The sequence below is a fragment of the Opisthocomus hoazin genome, chromosome 4 (assembly GCF_030867145.1).
Source record: "Opisthocomus hoazin isolate bOpiHoa1 chromosome 4, bOpiHoa1.hap1, whole genome shotgun sequence".
Taxonomy (NCBI): domain Eukaryota; kingdom Metazoa; phylum Chordata; class Aves; order Opisthocomiformes; family Opisthocomidae; genus Opisthocomus; species Opisthocomus hoazin.
The window spans coordinates 45,280,729-45,300,361 of record NC_134417.1 but is presented as its reverse complement, the minus strand read 5'-3'; the positions used below and the strand labels follow the sequence as shown (position 1 = coordinate 45,300,361).

Below are 19,633 nucleotides of genomic sequence, written 5' to 3'. Positions count from 1 at the left end.
CTCCTGAAATGCACAGTGATTTTGCCAGTGTTGTGGTGGCTCCATCTCATGGTCACATGCCAAGTTCCACTTTCATTTAACAAAAACACACACCTAAAACCTTCCCCTTCAAAGAAAGTGATGTGTTTCGTGGTTGCAGAAGGCAACTGCCAAACACCACAGCACATCACATGTGATGCAACTCCGATCTAAACACTGCGGCACCCAGTCATGGCCTGGCATCATAAATACCTCCTGAGCCATACCACTGCAAACAACTGAAATTAAGCCATGTTCAGACAGACATTCATTTCTGGCACAGTAGACAAAGAGGTGGCTTGAGTGGCTTTGAATGCTCAGTCGCATCTCAGAAGGTAAGGATGCTGGAAGGGGATATGCCTTCCCCTGCCCGTGAAGTTTGTTTATGCCCATGCTGCAGTATGGGCACTGTGGCCTTTGTTGCGTGCAGCTTTTGATCATGTTGTACATCAGACCCCACACAGGGACCCCACCTGTGAGGTCTGCCTGACACCTCCAAGAAGGATCAGCTGTGCTAGCCATGAAGTGTGTAATCCATCTTCTTCCTTTCAGTAATGCTCGTATACAAGTTCATCTCTACAATAGACCAATCTCTCTATACAGGAGCACGCCATGGATGGAGGGGCAAGAGTGACTGACAGATCAGGAACTCCTGCTCAGTGCTAGTCCTCATGCTGCTTGCTTTGCTCCACGCACAGCGAGTAGCAGGACTTTCAATCCAATTACAAATGACCTGGCAGGAAGGACTCTGTGGAGCCTACAACAGTGATAAACGGCAGACTCAGAAGGGACAGACCTAGCAAGGGAGCTCACTGCATGCATTTGCATCCCGCACCTCTAGAAAGGCTGAGAGAGCCCGACGGTGTGCCCTAAAGACAAGACGGTCACTGTCAGCTGAGTGCAGGTGCTTGTGAAACCTCCTGTTAGACCTGGCTGTAACAATCCGGCAGCTCCGTGGAAGGCCAGAACAGAAGTGATTGGAGGATGTGGAAGCTGACCATTTCAGGCAGAAAAAAGATCAAACAATACTGAATGTTCAAGATCTTACACAGTCAATAGCTGAGTGCTTTTACTTCAAATCAACACTAGTGATAAAGTGCCTAATGAACATAGAGAAGCTCTACCATCCTCCCTTCACAGAATAAGCTATTTCTGTCACACACATATCTTAGTTTATTCTGTAAGGCAGCTATGTGAAAATAGTGCCTTCTTACTCAACAGATTTGCTCTCTACCACAGTCAAATCTGCTGACTTAATGGCAACAGTAAACTTTTTTATTGCTTTATAATCCTTCTGGGAGAACGTGCTAGATCCTATATCCAATTATTCACCAGACAGAACTGGTTGCTGAAGTCCAGGGAAGAGTCATATTCCGTGTAACTTGTACTTGCAGTAAGACAGCTGAGCAGGTGTAACCGAGTGTTTCAGCACACACTTGCCATGGTGGACTAAGCTGGAACAGATGTAGAGGTTGCTGCCCCAGCTGCTTACCTGGCCCCTCTCCCAGTGGTGGTCACAGCTGGCGGGGCTGACTGGCTTGTGAATTCATTCTAGAACTGATGCACTTCACAGACCAGATTGCTAAAACAAAACGACATCCATTTGGGCTTAATCTGTTATCACACGTACCGATACCCAGAGGGTGCAATTTATTCTGCCTTGTCATTACTGAGGAAATGAGCAACATTTCCCACCATCTCCAGTTCAATGCACTAAAAAAAATTAAAATAAAAGATCATGCCTCATCTTCAGGGGATATTTAAACTATATTAACACATTTGCAAGTTTCAATGCTGACTAAGATTGCATTTTCTACGAAAGCATGTGTGATATCTGTAAATGCCTATTTTAAATATGACACCTGTTATATTTCTGTAATAATATACGTCATATTTGAAGAGATTGCTTTGAAAATCTAAACTATGGAATTTAAAACTTCTGTTTTCAACCTCATTATTATATTAATAACCATTACTACAGAATTAAAGACTATCAGGAAATATTTCAATGGATTTGAAAGTCAGAGGATAGGAGCCAAACAAAATTTCCATGAAGGAAACCTATCAAAATGACAAATTACTACTGATGAATAGAGGAATCATAAAAATTTGTCAGGATACTAGATAACACTTCAAATGGTGGCAGCTCTCATTAACTGAGTTACAGCAGAATTTTACTAAAGTAGTCAGTGAACAAGAACTGAGCTACTAGAGAAAGACTGAAAATGCACAAGAGGGCAGTGTTTTTTAACATTTTAATGTCTTCCCTCGGAGCTGGGGGTTTCGAGGTCAGAACTTTAAGCTTCCTAACAATAAGCTTATTGTTTCTAATCATCCTTTTCAGATCTCTCAGACCAGCCCCTGAGCAGTCCTAACAGAAGACTGAGCAAAAGCGGCTTCTGACCAATGCTAAATCATTTAAAACACATGACAACGTTTATAAAGGAGTTGCTATTTCCATATCAAAACAAAATTCTAATTTGACTTCATGGCTTAAAAACACCTAATGCTTTCACCTGCGCAGAGCTAAAGCAAGCAAACCATTCTGCACATTCTGATGAATTTGTTGCAGTCATCTTGCAGCCTGAGCACACACGAAAGTGGTACAAACAACAGATCCTAGGGGCAATGCTGTCACGTATCTTTACATGTGCAACAGTTCTTGAGATTGTATATGGTGTCAAAGGAATTCTCCACAGTCTTGCAAACTACTACAGAATGCAATTTTGATTTTCTCTGCTATTGTCACTAGACGTATTCAGTGCTTAAGCATTTCTTTTCATTGAAATTAGAGTTCTCTTCTGCATTTTACCATATTTAGACCAGTTTACACTACACAGCTTTGGTGCTACTGCTCTGTCACAGTGGAGTGTGAACAAAACACGTTCCAAATTAATACAGCGACAGAATCGCGGAGTCTTAAAATAATGTAGGTTGGAAGGGACCTTTGGAAGTCATTTGGTCCAACTCCTTTCTCACAGCAGACCTAACTTCAGGTTGCTCAGGGCCCTGTCCAGCTGAGTTTTCAAAAAATCCCACAACCCCTCTGGTCAAACTGTTCCAGTCTGATAGCCTTCACTGTCAAAATGATTTTCGTTCTGTCCAGCTGGACCTTGCTGCAATCTGTGACTGTTACTCCTTTCTTTCTCTGTACATCTCTGAGAAGGTCTGGTTCTGTCCTCTCTAGAAATCTTCTTCAGGTAACAGTAGACTGCAGTTACATTCCCTCTTTAGCCTTCTCTTCTCTGTGGTAAACACATCCAACTCCCTTAGCCTCTCCTTGTATGCCATATGCTTCAGGCCCTGATTATCGCAAGTCCCAGCTGCTTCTGTGGGTAATCTGCTACGTGCACCTGAGATTCCTGTCAGCACTTCAGACTTGCTTCTCCAATGCGTGGAAGCCCTCTGCACAGCAGCCCTGCCATCCAGAGTATCAGTGGCTTCTCTCAGTGCGCAGTGACCAGTGAACTTGCTGGGGATGCGCGCTTTCTTGCACTACCCAGGTTGTTGATGAAGATGTTAAATACAATTGGTCTCAGCAGTGACTCCTGAGGAACATCACTCGCAAACAGCTGCCAGTCAGACTTTGAACATTGACCCTTTTAGCCTGATGGTCTAGACAGTTTTTCCAACCATGCTGTAGTCCACCCATTCAGCCTGTATCTCCCCGGTCGGACTACAAGGATGCCATGGGAGAGCTTGTTAAGAACCTTGCTGAAGTCATAGTAAAAGATACACACAGCTCTCTCCACAACCTCAGACGGAATCATCTCACCGTAGTAGGAAGGTAGATTAAGTTGGGCACAATTTTCTCTTGGTAAATCCATGGCGGCTACTCCCAGTCACCTTGTTTTTCATGTCCCATGGACTTGTACATGTCTGCTTTACTTAAGTGATCCCTAACTCAATCCTGCTCTACAGTGGGTAGTACCTCCATCCTTCAAATTCTCCTACTAAGCCCAGACCTCGACAGCAAAGGTCAAGGCACAGATTATCCTTTGCTGCTAGGCTATTTCTCTCATTTTGCACCAGGCCAACATTTTCCTTGATGTTCTTTCCAACGTATCTGCAGAAGACCTTCTTACTGCCTTCACATTCTTGACCAGCTTGAATTCTAGATAAGCTATGGCCTTTCCTAATTCCACCCTGCCAACACTTCCACATTCCTCCAGGGGTAGCCCATCCTTGCTTCCACTTTCCATTAACTTCTTTTAGTGCTTGAGCTCACTCAGGAGGTCCCTTTTCAGCCAAGCTGGCCTCTTTCCATGCTTCCTCATTTTCTTGCACACAGGAGTGGACCATTTACTTTGCAAGCAAACCTCCCCTTCCTTTTGGTCTCAGTTTACAGTGACAATACTTCAGCCACCACAGTTAATGTCATTTTGAGAAAACACATTGCCTGTTTTCATCAAATGATTATGAAATAACTCAGTGAAATATTCTGCTGGCTCCACTAACTAGCCCATCTTTTTCTGACACATAGCTACTTAAGTTTTAGTTTTGTAGCAAAACTACTGCATTCATGAGAGTTCAGTGCCTTGTATATGTAGGTTCCTCTTTTAAATCAAGTTTTTAGAGCAGGTACTAGTAAAGAATGAATGCATACGAGTTGCCAGCTGAGAAATTACTGAGCAGTTCTTCTCATGGGATCACCCATTTTGACTTAAATCTATTCAAATGTCTCTGCTGATGGGAGAACAGGACAGAGCACGGGGCAGTATTTCCTCACTCTGACACTGGTATTCTCCCAGTTGAGGCATTCCTGTGATGGCATTTTAGGGTACAGAAGGGCACAATTTCAGTGGAAATGGGGACGTCAAGCTTGGAACCTAACCGAGAAGACAAAGAATAGCACATCAGATGACTTACCTTCCTGCCTCAAACTTTACTTCTAACCAAAACATAGGATAATGAATCAGGCTATAGCAGCATCAGTAGTAAGGGTAGCTAAAAGTAATTATATAAAATTAATTAAATAAAAAATAAACTGACAGCAGATAAATATACTGCTTTGGCTTATCAAAAAGTGGTTTGCACTGTTCAGCTCCAATACTGCAGTGAATTATAGGAGAGCCTAGTTTTCTGCATATGCATGGCTCCACTGAAATTAATGGTATTACTGCCAGGACGTTACCCAATTTGAAATAATAGCACTACTCAGAACTCCTGAAGTTACTAGTTTATGCAAGCTGTTGCAGGTTGAAAATCTACAGCAGCATTTTATGACTTGCTCTGAGCCAGCTAATACTTATGGAATAAAAACGCTATGTATGTACGCATACAGGAAATGCAACAGTGAGAAACCAAGTAGTTAGCCAAGACTGACAAGCCGGAGAATTCAGGCTTATTCAATGTAATATTCTACCATCATAACAATGTCCACCAACACTCTTGCTAGCCAAATGAAATAAGAAAGATTTTTACAGAAATACTTAAGGCTTACTTGTGTTTTGTCATCTTTAGATCATGGCAAAAATGGCTGAAAAACCTTGCATAGAATAAGTGCATAACTGCATGCTCCTTTCCTCCGATGTACAAATCCACAGGCATCCAGTAGTCTGCTATGTCACTATTAAAGGGCCTGAAAAAACACAATTATAGAAAAAATATAACGTGGAAAAGAAAGATCAGCTCTACTAAAGTAGCTCATCATACTTCACTGGACATCACTGTTTACTGAGAGCAACACATGTATAACACAACTTTCATTTTGCTATCAGATCTTTTCAATTTCTAAGAAGTAGTATGCTTATTAAATTATAGACAAAAAATTTAATTTCCACTGAGATACAGATCCACAAAACTACAATTTTCTTGTATTTTAGGCGAGCGACTAAGGTTTCACATACATTACCTGGGAAAGTGAAGCAAGTATTTGCCTGCTTTTTAAATGATTTTTTTACAAATACCCTGTGGCTAGCCTTTCAATTTTTTAGTATTTATCAAGTTTTACATTCAAATATATTAGAGTCAAAGGCAAAAGACATGCCTAGTCAAAAACAGTTTGTTTTTTTTTTTTTAATTAGAGGTTTGCATTGTTGCCATTAGGGGCGATGAAGCAGTTTAAGGGTGCAAAACATTCTGAAGAGTCAGATGGTTCATTGCACTCCAGCTGAAGGATGCTCGGTGAATTTACAGTAAATTTGTAATTTACAGCATATTTACTCTGTCGTTGGAGGTCACCTGCATCGTTTCCTAGCATTGCTTACTGCTTCATAAATATTGTTCCGTCTCCTGCCTGCAAAATACCATCTCTATAGATGTTCTTCTTTAATGCATGCTTTACGGCCCCACACTAACAAATGTACTTATTTTGTCAGTCTGTCTGATTATTCCATCTGTAATTTTTGTAATAGCAACCCTTCATTGTCACAGATGAGCCCAGAAGCAAATTGTGGATCTAGTATTCATGTCTTTAGTGGAACAAATCAAAACGAGTCTGTTCACAGGGTTCCAAAATCAACAGAGTAATTCTCCCAGCTACTCAACCTGTGAAATACGGCTTATGGAAATAAAGGGTTTACGTATACGCAGCTTAGCTAAAAAACCCCAAATAAACAAATCAAGTGGAGGTAGCGATCTAGTGCAGAAGTCTATATAAATGTTCTTATTTCAATACAAAGCAGATTTAGCTACACTAAGCGGTTACTTCAATGTCTGGATGTTACATCTGACTATTTCTTCTTCAACTTCTGGAAAAGTTCCTCCTGTCCATGCACAAAAAAAAAAATATTTCAAACTGTCTTTGAAGAGGCAGCAATCCGCCTAACTTAATAATATTAATAATAAATTCACACTATCGCTAAGAAATAATTAAAATTAACATGAAATAAACATGTTCATAGAAGATTTTCCTTTAGTTTAACTAAACTAGTGCTGCCAATATAAAAAAAATTATTGGTTCAGCTATACTAAATCACTCAGTATCTAGTATGTACGCAGACACTGCTCTGGACAATAAATAAGGAAATAAATCCCCAAACAGCCCTACATGTGGCATCAATGTCTTAAAAATGCAGCTCTTTCTATCTTCCTTTGACTAGATAGTAGTAGTTTCCTCCCTGAAGCAAACAGTGCTATCAGCGGCACCGCTACAGGCAGACGACGAAGCATGAAACCAGCTAAATATCTACATGTGTCGTCCCACACTCTCCACACTGCAGCCACTAACACACCGCACATGAGAAATCTCCATTAATTACGCCTATAGTCCAAGTGCCGTCGTGGCAGGAGCTGGCTGCGATGCCACCTCACTTCAGGTCTGTGCACGAGGAAGCGGCAAGAGCTACTGGAATTCAAAAGGAGAGAAACGTAGGTGCCATTCTTGGGTGTTGCGGGATGTTACACCGGACTATTCCTCTTTTTACCAGTGGAAAAGCACTGTCTGCCCACACACTGAGCTACTCCGAGTATTCCCAGGGAGGGAACACTCCACGTGCGACTCAGCACAGCCTCAGCGGGTGTCATTCACGGCAGGCTGTCGTTCTTGATGGCACCCTCCGCTAAGGACTATCTCCTCCGTGCCCTGTCCCGTAACACCCTTTCATGCAAGCTTCTGCACCTTGTCGTGTAGCTCCTGTGTGACCACAGCTGTCTCTGCTTGCCCTGCTCTTGTACATCTCCTGGCACGGGAGCAACCAGATGCCACGTTCTTGGAGCAATTCCTTGCCCACCGTGTGCTGCGCTCAGGGGCCAGAGGGCAGGCACAAAACCAGGGCACCGCGGGGGTTTACGACGCCTTCTGCGAAGGCAGTGGGAAGCCAGCAGCCCCGGAGCGTCTGTCCCCATCCTCCTGCTCCGTTCTGCGCGGCGGGCTCACCCCTCGACAGCCCTGCGCCTGTCGCCCTCACCTCTCCCTGTTGCGAGGGTCTGTGTACCTCAGGTAGTACCACGCGGAGTCGACAAAGGTGTCCATCGTGTCGGTTTCCCGCCTTGCTGCGGCCTTACACCTGAGCAAGAGAGCAGGAGAAAGGCTACATTTAGACAAGTGACGAGCTTGAAAAACCCAGCCGTGCACAGAGCGGCGACAAAGACGTTGAGCTTGAAAACTGAACGGGTCTGAACAGTCTGAAGAGTGACAGGTTCAGAAAAAGTCCAACGCCAGTAACAGGGCTGATTCTCCTTCCCCCTCCCTCCCAAACCAAACAAAATGCAAACCAAAAAGAAGCCTGAACAGCTATAACATCACATCCAGCAATAGCAGAAGACAACACCGTACCGGACAGCCCTCTCAATCATATGTTCCTGGAATTTTTTAGAATTGCCGTTTTCAAAGAAACGAAGCGAGTCTTCAAGCACAGACAAGTGTACTTTGCCACACAGTCAGTGGGTACTAAACATCTATCACACTCATCAGGTACCAGCAGACAAACCATTTTATAAACATTAAGCAGGAGGAGCAGGTGGTTGCCTCTCACTGATTGTCCGTACAAAAAGGTCTTTGCAGATTCCATTTATCATCTCTAGAAAAAATGAACTTAGTTTAATTTCAGCTTTCACTGAGATGTAGCAAATCTCTCCTCGACCTTGTAGCACAACTAATTTGTGATTCTGGCAAATCCATTTTTGCTTGGAGTTATTTGGCAGCCCTGAGAAACAGCTTTAAAATAAATTTTAGAAAGCTCAGGTTCCTTTCTGCTAATTTCTCCCTGAATATAAATTGTTGGTAGGAGCCAATAATCACATTTAATAAACTTCCCTTTGGTGTAAGTGATCCCTCTTTAACACCCTTACTGTTAGAACAATGGGATTATTCTAATGTCAACAAAACTTTGCACCCTGTGACATACTTGTATATAAATACCACTGGCTATATGTAACAAATGTGTGCAATTTATAACTGTATGTAAATTCAAATGCATGCACATGTGTAATAAATATACATAATAAATGGGGACTAGCTATTTATTATATTCCAGTGGCATATTTAGTCTCTGATCAGGCTTGACAACTGAGCAGCAGCATCTGTCTGCCTGCCTGCCTGATACTTTTGGCTTGCCGAGGCAAGTTTATGAGAGCATCACCACTTAACTTTTCCCTTCACCCTGTCTCTGCCCCAGGTCCCTTTCTACCAGCAAGTTTTTCTTTCCATGGGAATAATGTAGTAAAGAAATTTTACTTCTAACCATTTTATTAAATTGCACATATAAGTAGTGACTTGGTCAATATAAAATAATACTGTGTTACATTGAAACAGAGTGGCTTTTCAGTCAGGAATACTTTACAGTCATTGAACCCTAATTATATGTGCTTCATACCTCTGATGTTGCCTGTACTCTAAATGGACACGGCTCGCTAACACAGAGACAGCATGGGCATCTTTCAGAATTTATACAATTTTTATCAATATTGTCATTACCGGTACAATACTGTAATCTCATTAGACAATCTTCAGACAAGTAACACAATTACCTGGGCTTGTATAACAATGAATAACTTGGGCATCTCCTTCCATTTGATAGCCAACGTTATTGTCACTCAAGTACTCACAGACTTTTGCATCTTTCAATCTTGCTTTCTTTATTAATTCTAGATATTAAATGCAACTAATAAAAAACTGTTGCTGAAGAGAACGACCAAAGGAAGGGATGATGTAACTTCTCAGAGCAAAGAAAACCAAGAAAGACTATGCACACACGGAACTGTAGCAGACATATGCATGAGCCATGCTGAAGATAGCTGTCAAACAGGTGAGAATTAAGAAGCCAAATAAAGGTGAGAATTAGAAAAAAATTTAATTTCAGCCAACTACCGTATTTTAGGCTAAGAAACTAATCCTGTACGCCTTTATTTCTGACTAAACAAATGCCCTTGATTAACTTCTAAGCAAGGCAGCTGCAATAACTATCCAGAAACCAGAAGGGTTTGCTATGCATCAAAAGTACATTGTTTCCTGGTAAACAACAAAATCATTTTTGAATTAAGGTCAGGAAGAAGCCAGGAGCGCAGACTGACTTTCAGTCACATCAGGAAAATTTTTCAGTGGAAATTTTGAGCTGTAGACCAAGGTATTTCTGGGGATTTTACTAAACCTGTGGATCTTGTTTAGTAAGGCTTCCCTGCGAGAGTCACACTTTAAAAGACACTGCTATACGTAATTTAAATAGGCATATCTGAGAAGAAACTTTCTAGCAGAAACACGGAATTGTGTGTTTTACACAAAATATATGTTACCAACAAAGACAAAATACATGTTCCCAGAGAACCACAGAACTGCTGTGTGTAAGCTACCTAATTATTCCACCTTTCAAATGCTAAAATAAAGTTGGATGTTATGAAAATGCTGCATTATCAATGAGAACCTTAATGCCATTTATATGTCTGATTGCCCTGCCTGGCAGCCTGATAATGTACTTCCCATCTGGTCAGTCTGTTGGCAGCAGCACTGCGCCACACTGCTGGTGAAAAACTTCTCCGGAAACCTCGTGTCCTGCCGCTTCCTTCTGCAGAACCTGTATGCACACTCCAGGGTACAGAATGTCTAAGCAGCCCTCAAGATCTGACAACTGATTTTCATGACATACCTCTCCCTACTTAATTTAGGCTGTTTTATTTCTTAAACTACAAACCATAAAGATTACAGCATTGACAAGATGCATATTTACTGTCGCTTTCAATCCGAATTACATGCTGTCATCTGTAATGTACAGTGAATGTGATTCTTCCTGATAAAGAATTACATAGCTGAGAAAATGCTTTATTGTTGGACTATTGCTAAGAAAATGAACACGATGTTAGTATTCTTAACAAAAGGACATCTTTCAATAATCATTACAAGCTTTAGATGAACTCTGCTGGTGAAAGATAATGAAAATTACTGTAGTAAATGAAGTGAGAAATACTGTTAAGAAATAAGGAGCAGGGAGAAAATAATTCTGTTTTCCTTTTTTTCTTTCCTCAATTTAAAAACAGCGAGCTTTGCTTCAGCTTGTTTATGAAGAAATAGCAGTACATGTCTCTGTGGCGAAAAGGGAGTTTTACAGAGCATACAAGAAAAAAAAAACCCTATGCTGGGTCAGACTAAATATCATTCTGGAGTAGTATCCTGTCTCAGAGCGGTCAGTTGTGAACGCTTACGGAAAGAGCACAAGCGACAGGCAGGTACCAAGCGATCTCTCCCAGTCTACAGTAAGCGCAGTGCTGGCTTACCTCGGGCAGGAACAGTTCACCCATTCTGGAGCTGTTTCTAAAGGTGAGGCTCCCTTTCCTGTGAAGGTGGTTATCTCGGGCAACACCACAGGTAAGTCCTCATAAGGTACGGGGACAGTGCCACATATCTGGCAGTGAATGACAGGAATAGGTGTTCCCCAGTACCGCTGTCGAGATATTAACCAGTCTCTTAATTTGTCACTCGTTAGGTCTCCACCTATTCTTTTATTTTTGGCCTGCTGGGTAATAGCTTTTAAAGCCTCCTGCCGAGTCATGCCTGTGATCTGATTGAAAAAAAGGGAGAAGCAGAAGGACAAATTTATACTTGCTGTCACTGAAAATGCAAGAACAGACAAAAAAGTGTCACAAATGCAATTTCTGAGAGTCAAAATTTATAAGTCTCATATTAATTTTCCCCTTCCTGCTGCTTAACACCCTCCCATGCAAGAGACTCATCACATGCCAGCTACTCATTTAAACCCTCTTGCGAAAAGGATAATGTTCTTGATGGTCTGAATAGAACAAGTTTGAGAAAGAGCCTTGTAGACCCCTTCAGCCTTTATTGGCAGATATCTGCATTTGCTGCTGATATGTTAGTCAAATGCTGTATGGTGAAACTTCCAGAATATCACAAACACAAGGTAGAGACTGAGGAAATGCAAACAGTAGAACAGTTTGCTTTTTCTCCTGCGTTCATTTTAGGTTTTTCTATTCTTGCTTTCACACACATATTATCCACTTAAACCCCACCTGTCACGTAACAGAATATAAACTTCGCTTCTGCTATCAAATGCATTTTTTCAAGAACTGTAACACCATATATATCTTAAAGACAAGATTTCTATGTCACTTCAGGTAGATATGTTACCATAAAGGCTTACACCACATTTCAGTGAATATGTGGTAAAAGGACTAGTATGTTAATATTTAGCTTAAAAATCTATCGAGATGATGAAATAAGAATCAACTTTTAACATGAGTTTAATTATTCAGTTTCCATTACAAAACTCAGACGAATACAGTACCTTCCTCTCATATACAAAAGGAAAAAAGACATTACATTTTGTTACTACAGAAGAGCCAACTTATTTAATCATTAAATTATTCCTAGAAATTTGGTAGCATAAGCCTAGCTTGATTCTTAAAAAAAAAAAAAAAAAAAAAAAATCCCTGTTATTGTACAAAGTATTTGGCACTCTTGAGAAAACAGATTTAGTCTGCATTGTTACTGTAAGTTGGAAAGAACTCCATACTTGTATACCCACCTCCGCAGAATTAATGACTTTCTCCAAACCGTTTGGCAATGTCTCAATGACTTCAGTGAAAGAAAGGCCCAGATTCTTAGCTACTGAAGCATCTGTTGCACTAGTACTAGGAATTCCTAGTGGAGGAGAAAAAAGAAATCAGTTCTGGGATTGACCAACATGGATATCAATCATCAGTTTGAGGACAAAACATTTTATTTCTATGACACTCTATGATGACTTATGTTTCCTCAAAGGAGTTTAAAAATCTCAGAACAATAAAAATGTTTTCATGTTCTTCAAACAGTGAAATTCAAACAGCAATAATTACAAACACTTTTTCTCAGTTTTTCTGGAATCCAAATGTTCATCAATGTCCTACCTCAGAAAAGGCTGAAAATTTGCTGGTTCTGAAAAACGCGAAAAGTAAAGCTACAAAATTTGGATAAATAATAACATTTTCAATACAGTTCTATTATGTAAATATAGTATATTTATTTATAATTATAAATGACATTTAAATTATTTAAATATAGTATATTTAAATAATATAAATTTTCATTCTATTTGCTAATATCAGAAACAACTACTAAACAAAAAGCCAAAATAGTCCTCGTTTCAATAGCAAATTTAATCTCTTTCTAATTTCATAGTTTATTAAAATTTACCACAACACAACATTTTCTAACATTACTATCCCTTTAATTTATTATGAAAGACATGATTTGCTTCTAAACTCAGGAAAAATTCAAGTAACATCAATTTTCTATTCAGAATACAACTACCGAGAGCACTTCCTACTGCTGTTCAAGTCAGTTATAGAAGCCACAGAACTTCAGGCCCCTGATCCTACCTTTTCCTTTGCATCTTGTTATTCGGGACAGTCATACACCTCAGTTCTACTTTGAAGGACTACCTTTCAGGGTGAGTTAAGAAATTTCCTAACTTTACCGTCACATGTATCCTGAAATAACATTGAGATACTAACAGATTTATTACTTCCACAGAGATATACATCTTCCTGCATCTTTTTTCCTTTCAGTGATGATTTATTTAATATTTTGAACAATCTTGCACAATTGCTGTCATCTTTCAAAAGCAAAGAAACTTATCCTGACATGCCAATGCCAACATTAAGTTCGTGAAAACTACAGACAAAAACTCTCAAAATATTGCTGAGCACATTAAACTTATTAACATACAAGCTACTGCATTCAAAAGCAGTTTGACAATCGTCTTTGTTCAGGCAATGAAATGCCTGCTGTGCATTAATTCTGTCAATATATGGAAGTTTGGAAGCAGATAACTAAAGAAAACCAAGCAAAACTCCCCTGTGACAAATAACTCCTTAACTAGCAAAACATGGAATTGCTGTTTTATCTTTCCAGCAGATGTACACTCTTGCCATTTCAAGACCCTATTATAGAATAAAGTATGTATCTTCATTTGTCAGAGCCCTGCAGCCTGCAACAGGTGGCTTCACAATATGCTCTACAAACGGAAAAAAGCAGGTCCCACTTTTTGGTCCTTCTTTTGAAAAGATGCTATTAATGTACAGTCACAAAGCTCAACAGCTGGCATCCAGAACTTCCCGAGAAAAGCTGGGGTGTTTCCAAGAGATGTAAGGCCAAGGTATGTGCCAGTGAGCAAGCTGGAAGCTTTTAATGAAAAATAAGATTAGGCATCTCAATTATTTGGCTTATCTTACGCGAGGGAGCATTCTGGTTCTCAAAAACAGACTAATTTCTGAAGCGTTAAGATGCAGGCACGCTGTAAGTAAGGTATACAGCGCAAGTGGATAATTTCCATCAGCCCTGTGAGGGTCATCCAAGACATCTTTGCATAGTCAGCTGGTTTTATTCAGTCCAGTTGTGCAGGAACAGCCCATATTGGCAGCGGTGTAGAAAAGAAAGGAGCAGCTCCGGGGCAGGAAGGAAGTATCAACAACAGAGAGGCAACATAGCAGAGCTGAGGGATAAGGCAGGTAGTGGAAAGGGGGGAGAAGAGGTAACTATTTCCTATTAGGACTGGCACAGAACATTGCCTGCTTGATGCACCCTGAGATGAGACCATAACAAAACACAAGAGTGAACAAAAAGCTCAGTGGGTGCAGACTAAAATGGACACCATTTTTAAAGTTAGTACAATTTCCAGTTTTACTCAGAAGGACAGTCACATCATCTAACCGTATGCATTTCGCTGCCTGAGCGGAGGGGCTAGGCTGCCTGTGGGGGAAAGAAGTCCGACGTGCTGCTTCACAGGACGGCTTTGAGATCAGAAACCCACTCCAGGCGACTCAGCATGTCCTCTCACAACGCCCTTCCCTCTCCGTTTACGGATCCCCAATCCTAAGTTAGGTGCCTTCTGTTACCTTAGGGAATGCTTCCTTTAGAGATAAAGGATCCAAGATAACTGTCCAAGGTTACTCAAACAGGATTATTACCTATTCCGAATTATTCTACTGACCTTAACACAAATATTGTCAGATAAAGGTCAAACTTGGAAGTTCTGCACATTTACTGTCTGAAACATTTCTCTGAAAGGATGCACGTAATTTGTGTAAACATAAGACACAGAAAAAGCTAAAAGCTTAGGTTGTTCTCAAAATATTTATGTCAAACCATAGTACGGTTCTCTTTTGATTAAGGGTGGTGAGAGACAGCCAAATACAGATGCACTGTAGGTAATCGATCCTCTTACGATACGCAGATCCTCAACTTCAGTTCATTAAACACACTAACTTTATAATATTTCCATTAAAACTTATCATCCAATAAATCTTTTCCTCTAGACAGATTCCACAGAGCTGCTTTTCCCTTCCTTCTTCACTAATGAAGAACAGGAACAAAGAACAGAGTTCCAAAGTCCAGAAGCAAGCCGCTATGTTAAAAGATTTACCCCAGCAGCATCTCCTGCTCCATGAGAGTTTTCAGCAACTTAAAACTATACTGTTCCACTTAAACATTAAATGTCACATACCTATTTTAGCATCAAGAAAATTCTCAAAATTGTTTATTGCTGAGATGACTACAGGAATCTCCTGATCGGTAAGCAAATTCACAGCTGTCACTGAAGTGAGTGAATCTGAAAACAAATGCAATGATCACAGTAAGTAAAATATGACAGAAGATATGCTAAGAACATTACTTACTATTAGAACTCAGTTTATTTTAAATATGCATGAAATTTAAATTACAATTTTGTTTCAAAAAGAAAGAAAATGAAAAGCCTAATCACATTTCTAAAACGCTCAGACATATCAAAATCTTCAGTAAGTCGGAGTGATAAATTTTCATGATTAGAAAACATAACAAACACCTGAATAAAACCAGAGTAAGATTTGCATTATAATAAAAAAAATTGAGCCCTTCACCAAAATGCAGGTCTGCTGCGCAGTTGTACGAATTAGCTCTAGTAAGCCCTGAATTATACACTAGCATACCCTATTACAAAATTACACCAAAAAAATTCCTGTTATTCAGATGAAACTGAAGGGCAGCATATATCCTACGCCAATGATTTGCTTTCTTACATAATAAGTACAAAGCATGAGAAATATTGACCAGTGTAAAAATAAACTAAACAACCTATTGATTTTAAACAGAATATTCATATTATAGATGAGGAACCCAGTGTCCACAGGGAGGGGGAGAGAGAAGAGGAGAGAACCAAGGGTGAGAGCTGTGATAAACTGAAATTGATTTACAATGTGTAGCTTGGGTGGCTTGGTAGGAAGAAAAATCAAACTTGAATACTCCCAAGTTTTGAGGATTCAAACCCCAGAGCTCAATTTGGACCTGTTTCTAACTTTTTCAGTGCCTTTAAAATTAAAATACTTCAAATAATTAAAATACAGACTGCTAAGAGCTTCCTTTCTCCTATCTTCATAGCTAAGCTAAGGAAAGTTTGGGCTTATATTGCAATGCATAAAATCTGCTTGAGATAAAGCAACAGCTTTTAGAGAACAGGGCTACTATATCTCATCACTCTTAACACAAACCATATATTTATTTCTTTCTGCTTATTACTTTTTCAAATTTCAGGTGTCTGAGAAATTTTTCTCTAGAATATGTGTCTCATGTTTAAACCACTGCACATAGCTTTCCTCCTGTGTTTAAAAAAATGTACAAAAGGAATCATTTCACTCTTTAAAAGCAACTAACCAACACCCTCATTAACAGGAAGCTAAGTGGGTAGGACAGTCTGCTTTTAAAAATAACTCCTGTCTTCCACACAGCAGTAATTTTGATTTTATGCTGGAACCAAAAATAATAACTCTAGTTTATGAAGCCGCTCTTTCTTGTGCTCATTTGCTCACATCATTATTGTAATAGCTGTAAAAAGATGATATTATAGTTCCAAATGTAAAAGAACGTATGCATAGTATTACAATGAGATAATGAACAATGTAAGGGTCAAATCTTTACTTCAGACACCTCACGCTGTCAAAACTGGAAGACTTACCAGATTCTAAATTAACATAGATTTTTCTAGGCTAAAAAACTGAATGTTTGAAAACTGGTTGCTCACCTTCTATTTAAATAATAATAGCCTAAAATACAGGGCTGTACTCCAAGAGTATAGGTGTAAGAGCTTGAAAGTTACCTTGCCACACAACACTATTTTTTCTCTCCTAGAAAACATAAAAACATATCCTCCTAATTATTTAAACCAGAACACAGCAGAGAAAGGGAGTTACAAGACTACCACAATTGAAAAGAAAACAATCACAATTAATTAAATTAAAATTCTAATGTTAACGGTGAATTTAAAAAAAAAAAAAGTCTTGGTTAATGTAAAAATATGGTCCATTCGAGGCCATCCAAAATTTCTTCTTACTTAAATGCCATTGTTGGCCCTTCATATGTACCATGGCTGAAATGTAAATCTGAAAGTTCAGGTAGACATTCTTCTCCTTTATGTTCTCTTCTCTGGAAAATGCTCAAGAAATAGTAAGAAACATTAGCCAATTTCAACTCAAGAATGAATGTAACTACTTTTACAAGCAGCAGGAGTACACAAAAATAGCAGAGTTATGATTCCGGAATTGTGTCTCTTTCAAGGACTTATGGCTGTCCTTATTCCAAATGAGAGTTTCTTAATTTAGCTCAACCGAAAGATGAAGTTTATTGTTAAGAGACACAAAGAAGCCTTTCCAAATATTTCTACACTGTCCTGGTTTCAGCTGGGATAGAGTCAATCTTCCTCCCAGTAGCTGCTGTGTTTTGGATTTAGTACGAGAAAAGCGTTGGTAACACTGATGTTTTCTGTTGTGGTTATGAAATCAAAGACTTTCTCCAGCCTCCCATGTTCAGCTGATGAGCGGGTGTGCAGGAGCTGGGAGGCAGCAGAGCCGGGCAGCCAGCCCAAGCTGGCCAATGGAAACAGTCCATACTATAGGTGTCATGCTTAGTTTATGAATGGGGGTTGGTCAGGGGATGGGAATCTGCTCTTCTCTTTTCTGTGAGTTCAAACTTCTCTGGGAGTTTGGTCTTTTTTGGGTGTATCATGAAATTTGAGAATTTCTGGGTTCTGCAATCACTGCTCGTGTACTGGCTGTGAATTGGTCATCGGGTGGTGAGAAAAATTGTATTGTATATAGTTTGTTTTGCATATTCATTATTATCATTAGTAGTAGTAGTAGTATTAGTATTTACTTTGGTGCCTTCTTAAATTCTCTTTATCTCAACCCATGAGTTTTACCTTTTGTCTGTTTCTCCTCCCCATCCCGCTGGGGGGGAAGGGGAGGGTTGAGAGAGTGGCTGTCTAGTGTTTAGTTGCCGGCTGCTGGGTTGAACTATAACACGTTAAAACAATATAAAACATATACTGCTGTCCTTATCAAAAACAAATTTTGCACTCGTGTGGTTTGGCTTAAAGCACGAGACCCAACAAAGATACAGGCACGTACATGGATGTGTGTTTCTGCGGTTAGTGCTTTGATTTGGCTGAACTGTAAGAACTGCAAATCTGTTCTTTTATTCCTTAATAAAAATTCTTGAAGCTTTGCTCAGCTCCCAGACAAGGACTCTACATGCTCAACACATTCAGGCTCCATTTTTCTCTGCTAGCAAGCAAACTTTTTTAAAGTTATAGAAATGAAGCACTCAAAAATAAAGCAGGTTCTGTGCAACCATCACAGTTTCCAAGATTCCTGCTTCATTGCTGAATTGATCATAGGAGCCTTCAAGAAACCAGTTAATACCAATTAAAGAATTACCACTTGCTTGTATCCTCTGTGCAAGTCATGACCTGCCATAGGAATACTCTGAATTTACTCCATCAGTCTTGTATTAACCAAGGATCTGCACAGCAGAGTACTATTTTGCTATCTGCCAATGATCCACTTTGCTGTGTATTAGTGATCTATTGCCCTCTTTATATTCCCTATGACAGGAAGAGATCATCGTTGGTGCAAGAGTTGGTTCTGCTGTTTTTGTGCTAACGACAAGTTACCACACAGCCATGAGATCTTCCAATAGGCTGACACAGTCAAGAGCTGCACTGTTCAATTCTGGTACATGAGGAAACACAAGAAATTGTTTCATTACTTCTTTACACTATGAAGCGTCACAGCCATTACAAAAGGAATAATTCTAGCATAGCTGCTCTTATCACATCTGAAGCTAGGAACAGGCTGATGCGATACTGTTTGACATGGACCAAGAATCAAAAGGTCGGTTCCCTCTTAACAGAAACAGCTCCTGCTCAGCTTGACACACATTCTCTCAAGATCATTCTCTAAAATTGTTCTTCTTCCACAACAAAATGCAGTATGAGAAAAATATCACCTTTCCCTGGAATGAACTCCCTCTGAAAGACCTCCTTGAGACTGCTATTCCCATGCAGCAGTCTGTGAGTCGGTACAATATATAAATGGGAGGCTCCATAAATGGCTTCAGGTGTATAGGTGTAAGCTGCTAGCTTCTCTTCTGTTACTTTACCATCAACCTGAAAAAGAGCAGAAAATATCCCCGATGAATTTATTTTGCTCTCCACTGGAAGTGCAGTGGTTTTAGACTCATCTTCCTTTTTATGCAACTAACAAATATACATTACCCTGTAGAAATACACAATTCTGAGTATCAAAGCCAGATGCACTCCCCCTATAGGGGGTTTCCAGAATCAAATCTTGACAAAATTTACCCTTAAGACCTTGAGAAAGTTGCTTTACAATCTTGCCTCAGTTTATCCAAATATATATTAAAATATTTGTATTCTAA

General features: G+C 39.8%; 1 protein-coding gene across 3 annotated transcripts in view; it reads right to left on the bottom strand.

The window, feature by feature from the left end:
* Window positions 1-19,633, bottom strand: part of LARS2 (leucyl-tRNA synthetase 2, mitochondrial) — an 88,699-nt gene that overhangs the window by 25,551 nt on the left and 43,515 nt on the right. For all 3 annotated transcript variants that reach the window (XM_075418844.1, XM_075418843.1, XM_075418845.1), the window contains 6 exons: window positions 19,202-19,361; window positions 15,390-15,494; window positions 12,432-12,547; window positions 11,167-11,450; window positions 7,869-7,967; window positions 5,462-5,599 (listed from right to left, as the gene is read on the bottom strand). In XM_075418844.1, the coding sequence (XP_075274959.1) occupies window positions 5,462-5,599; window positions 7,869-7,967; window positions 11,167-11,450; window positions 12,432-12,547; window positions 15,390-15,494; window positions 19,202-19,361 (902 nt within the window). The remainder of the gene's footprint in view (window positions 1-5,461; window positions 5,600-7,868; window positions 7,968-11,166; window positions 11,451-12,431; window positions 12,548-15,389; window positions 15,495-19,201; window positions 19,362-19,633) is intronic.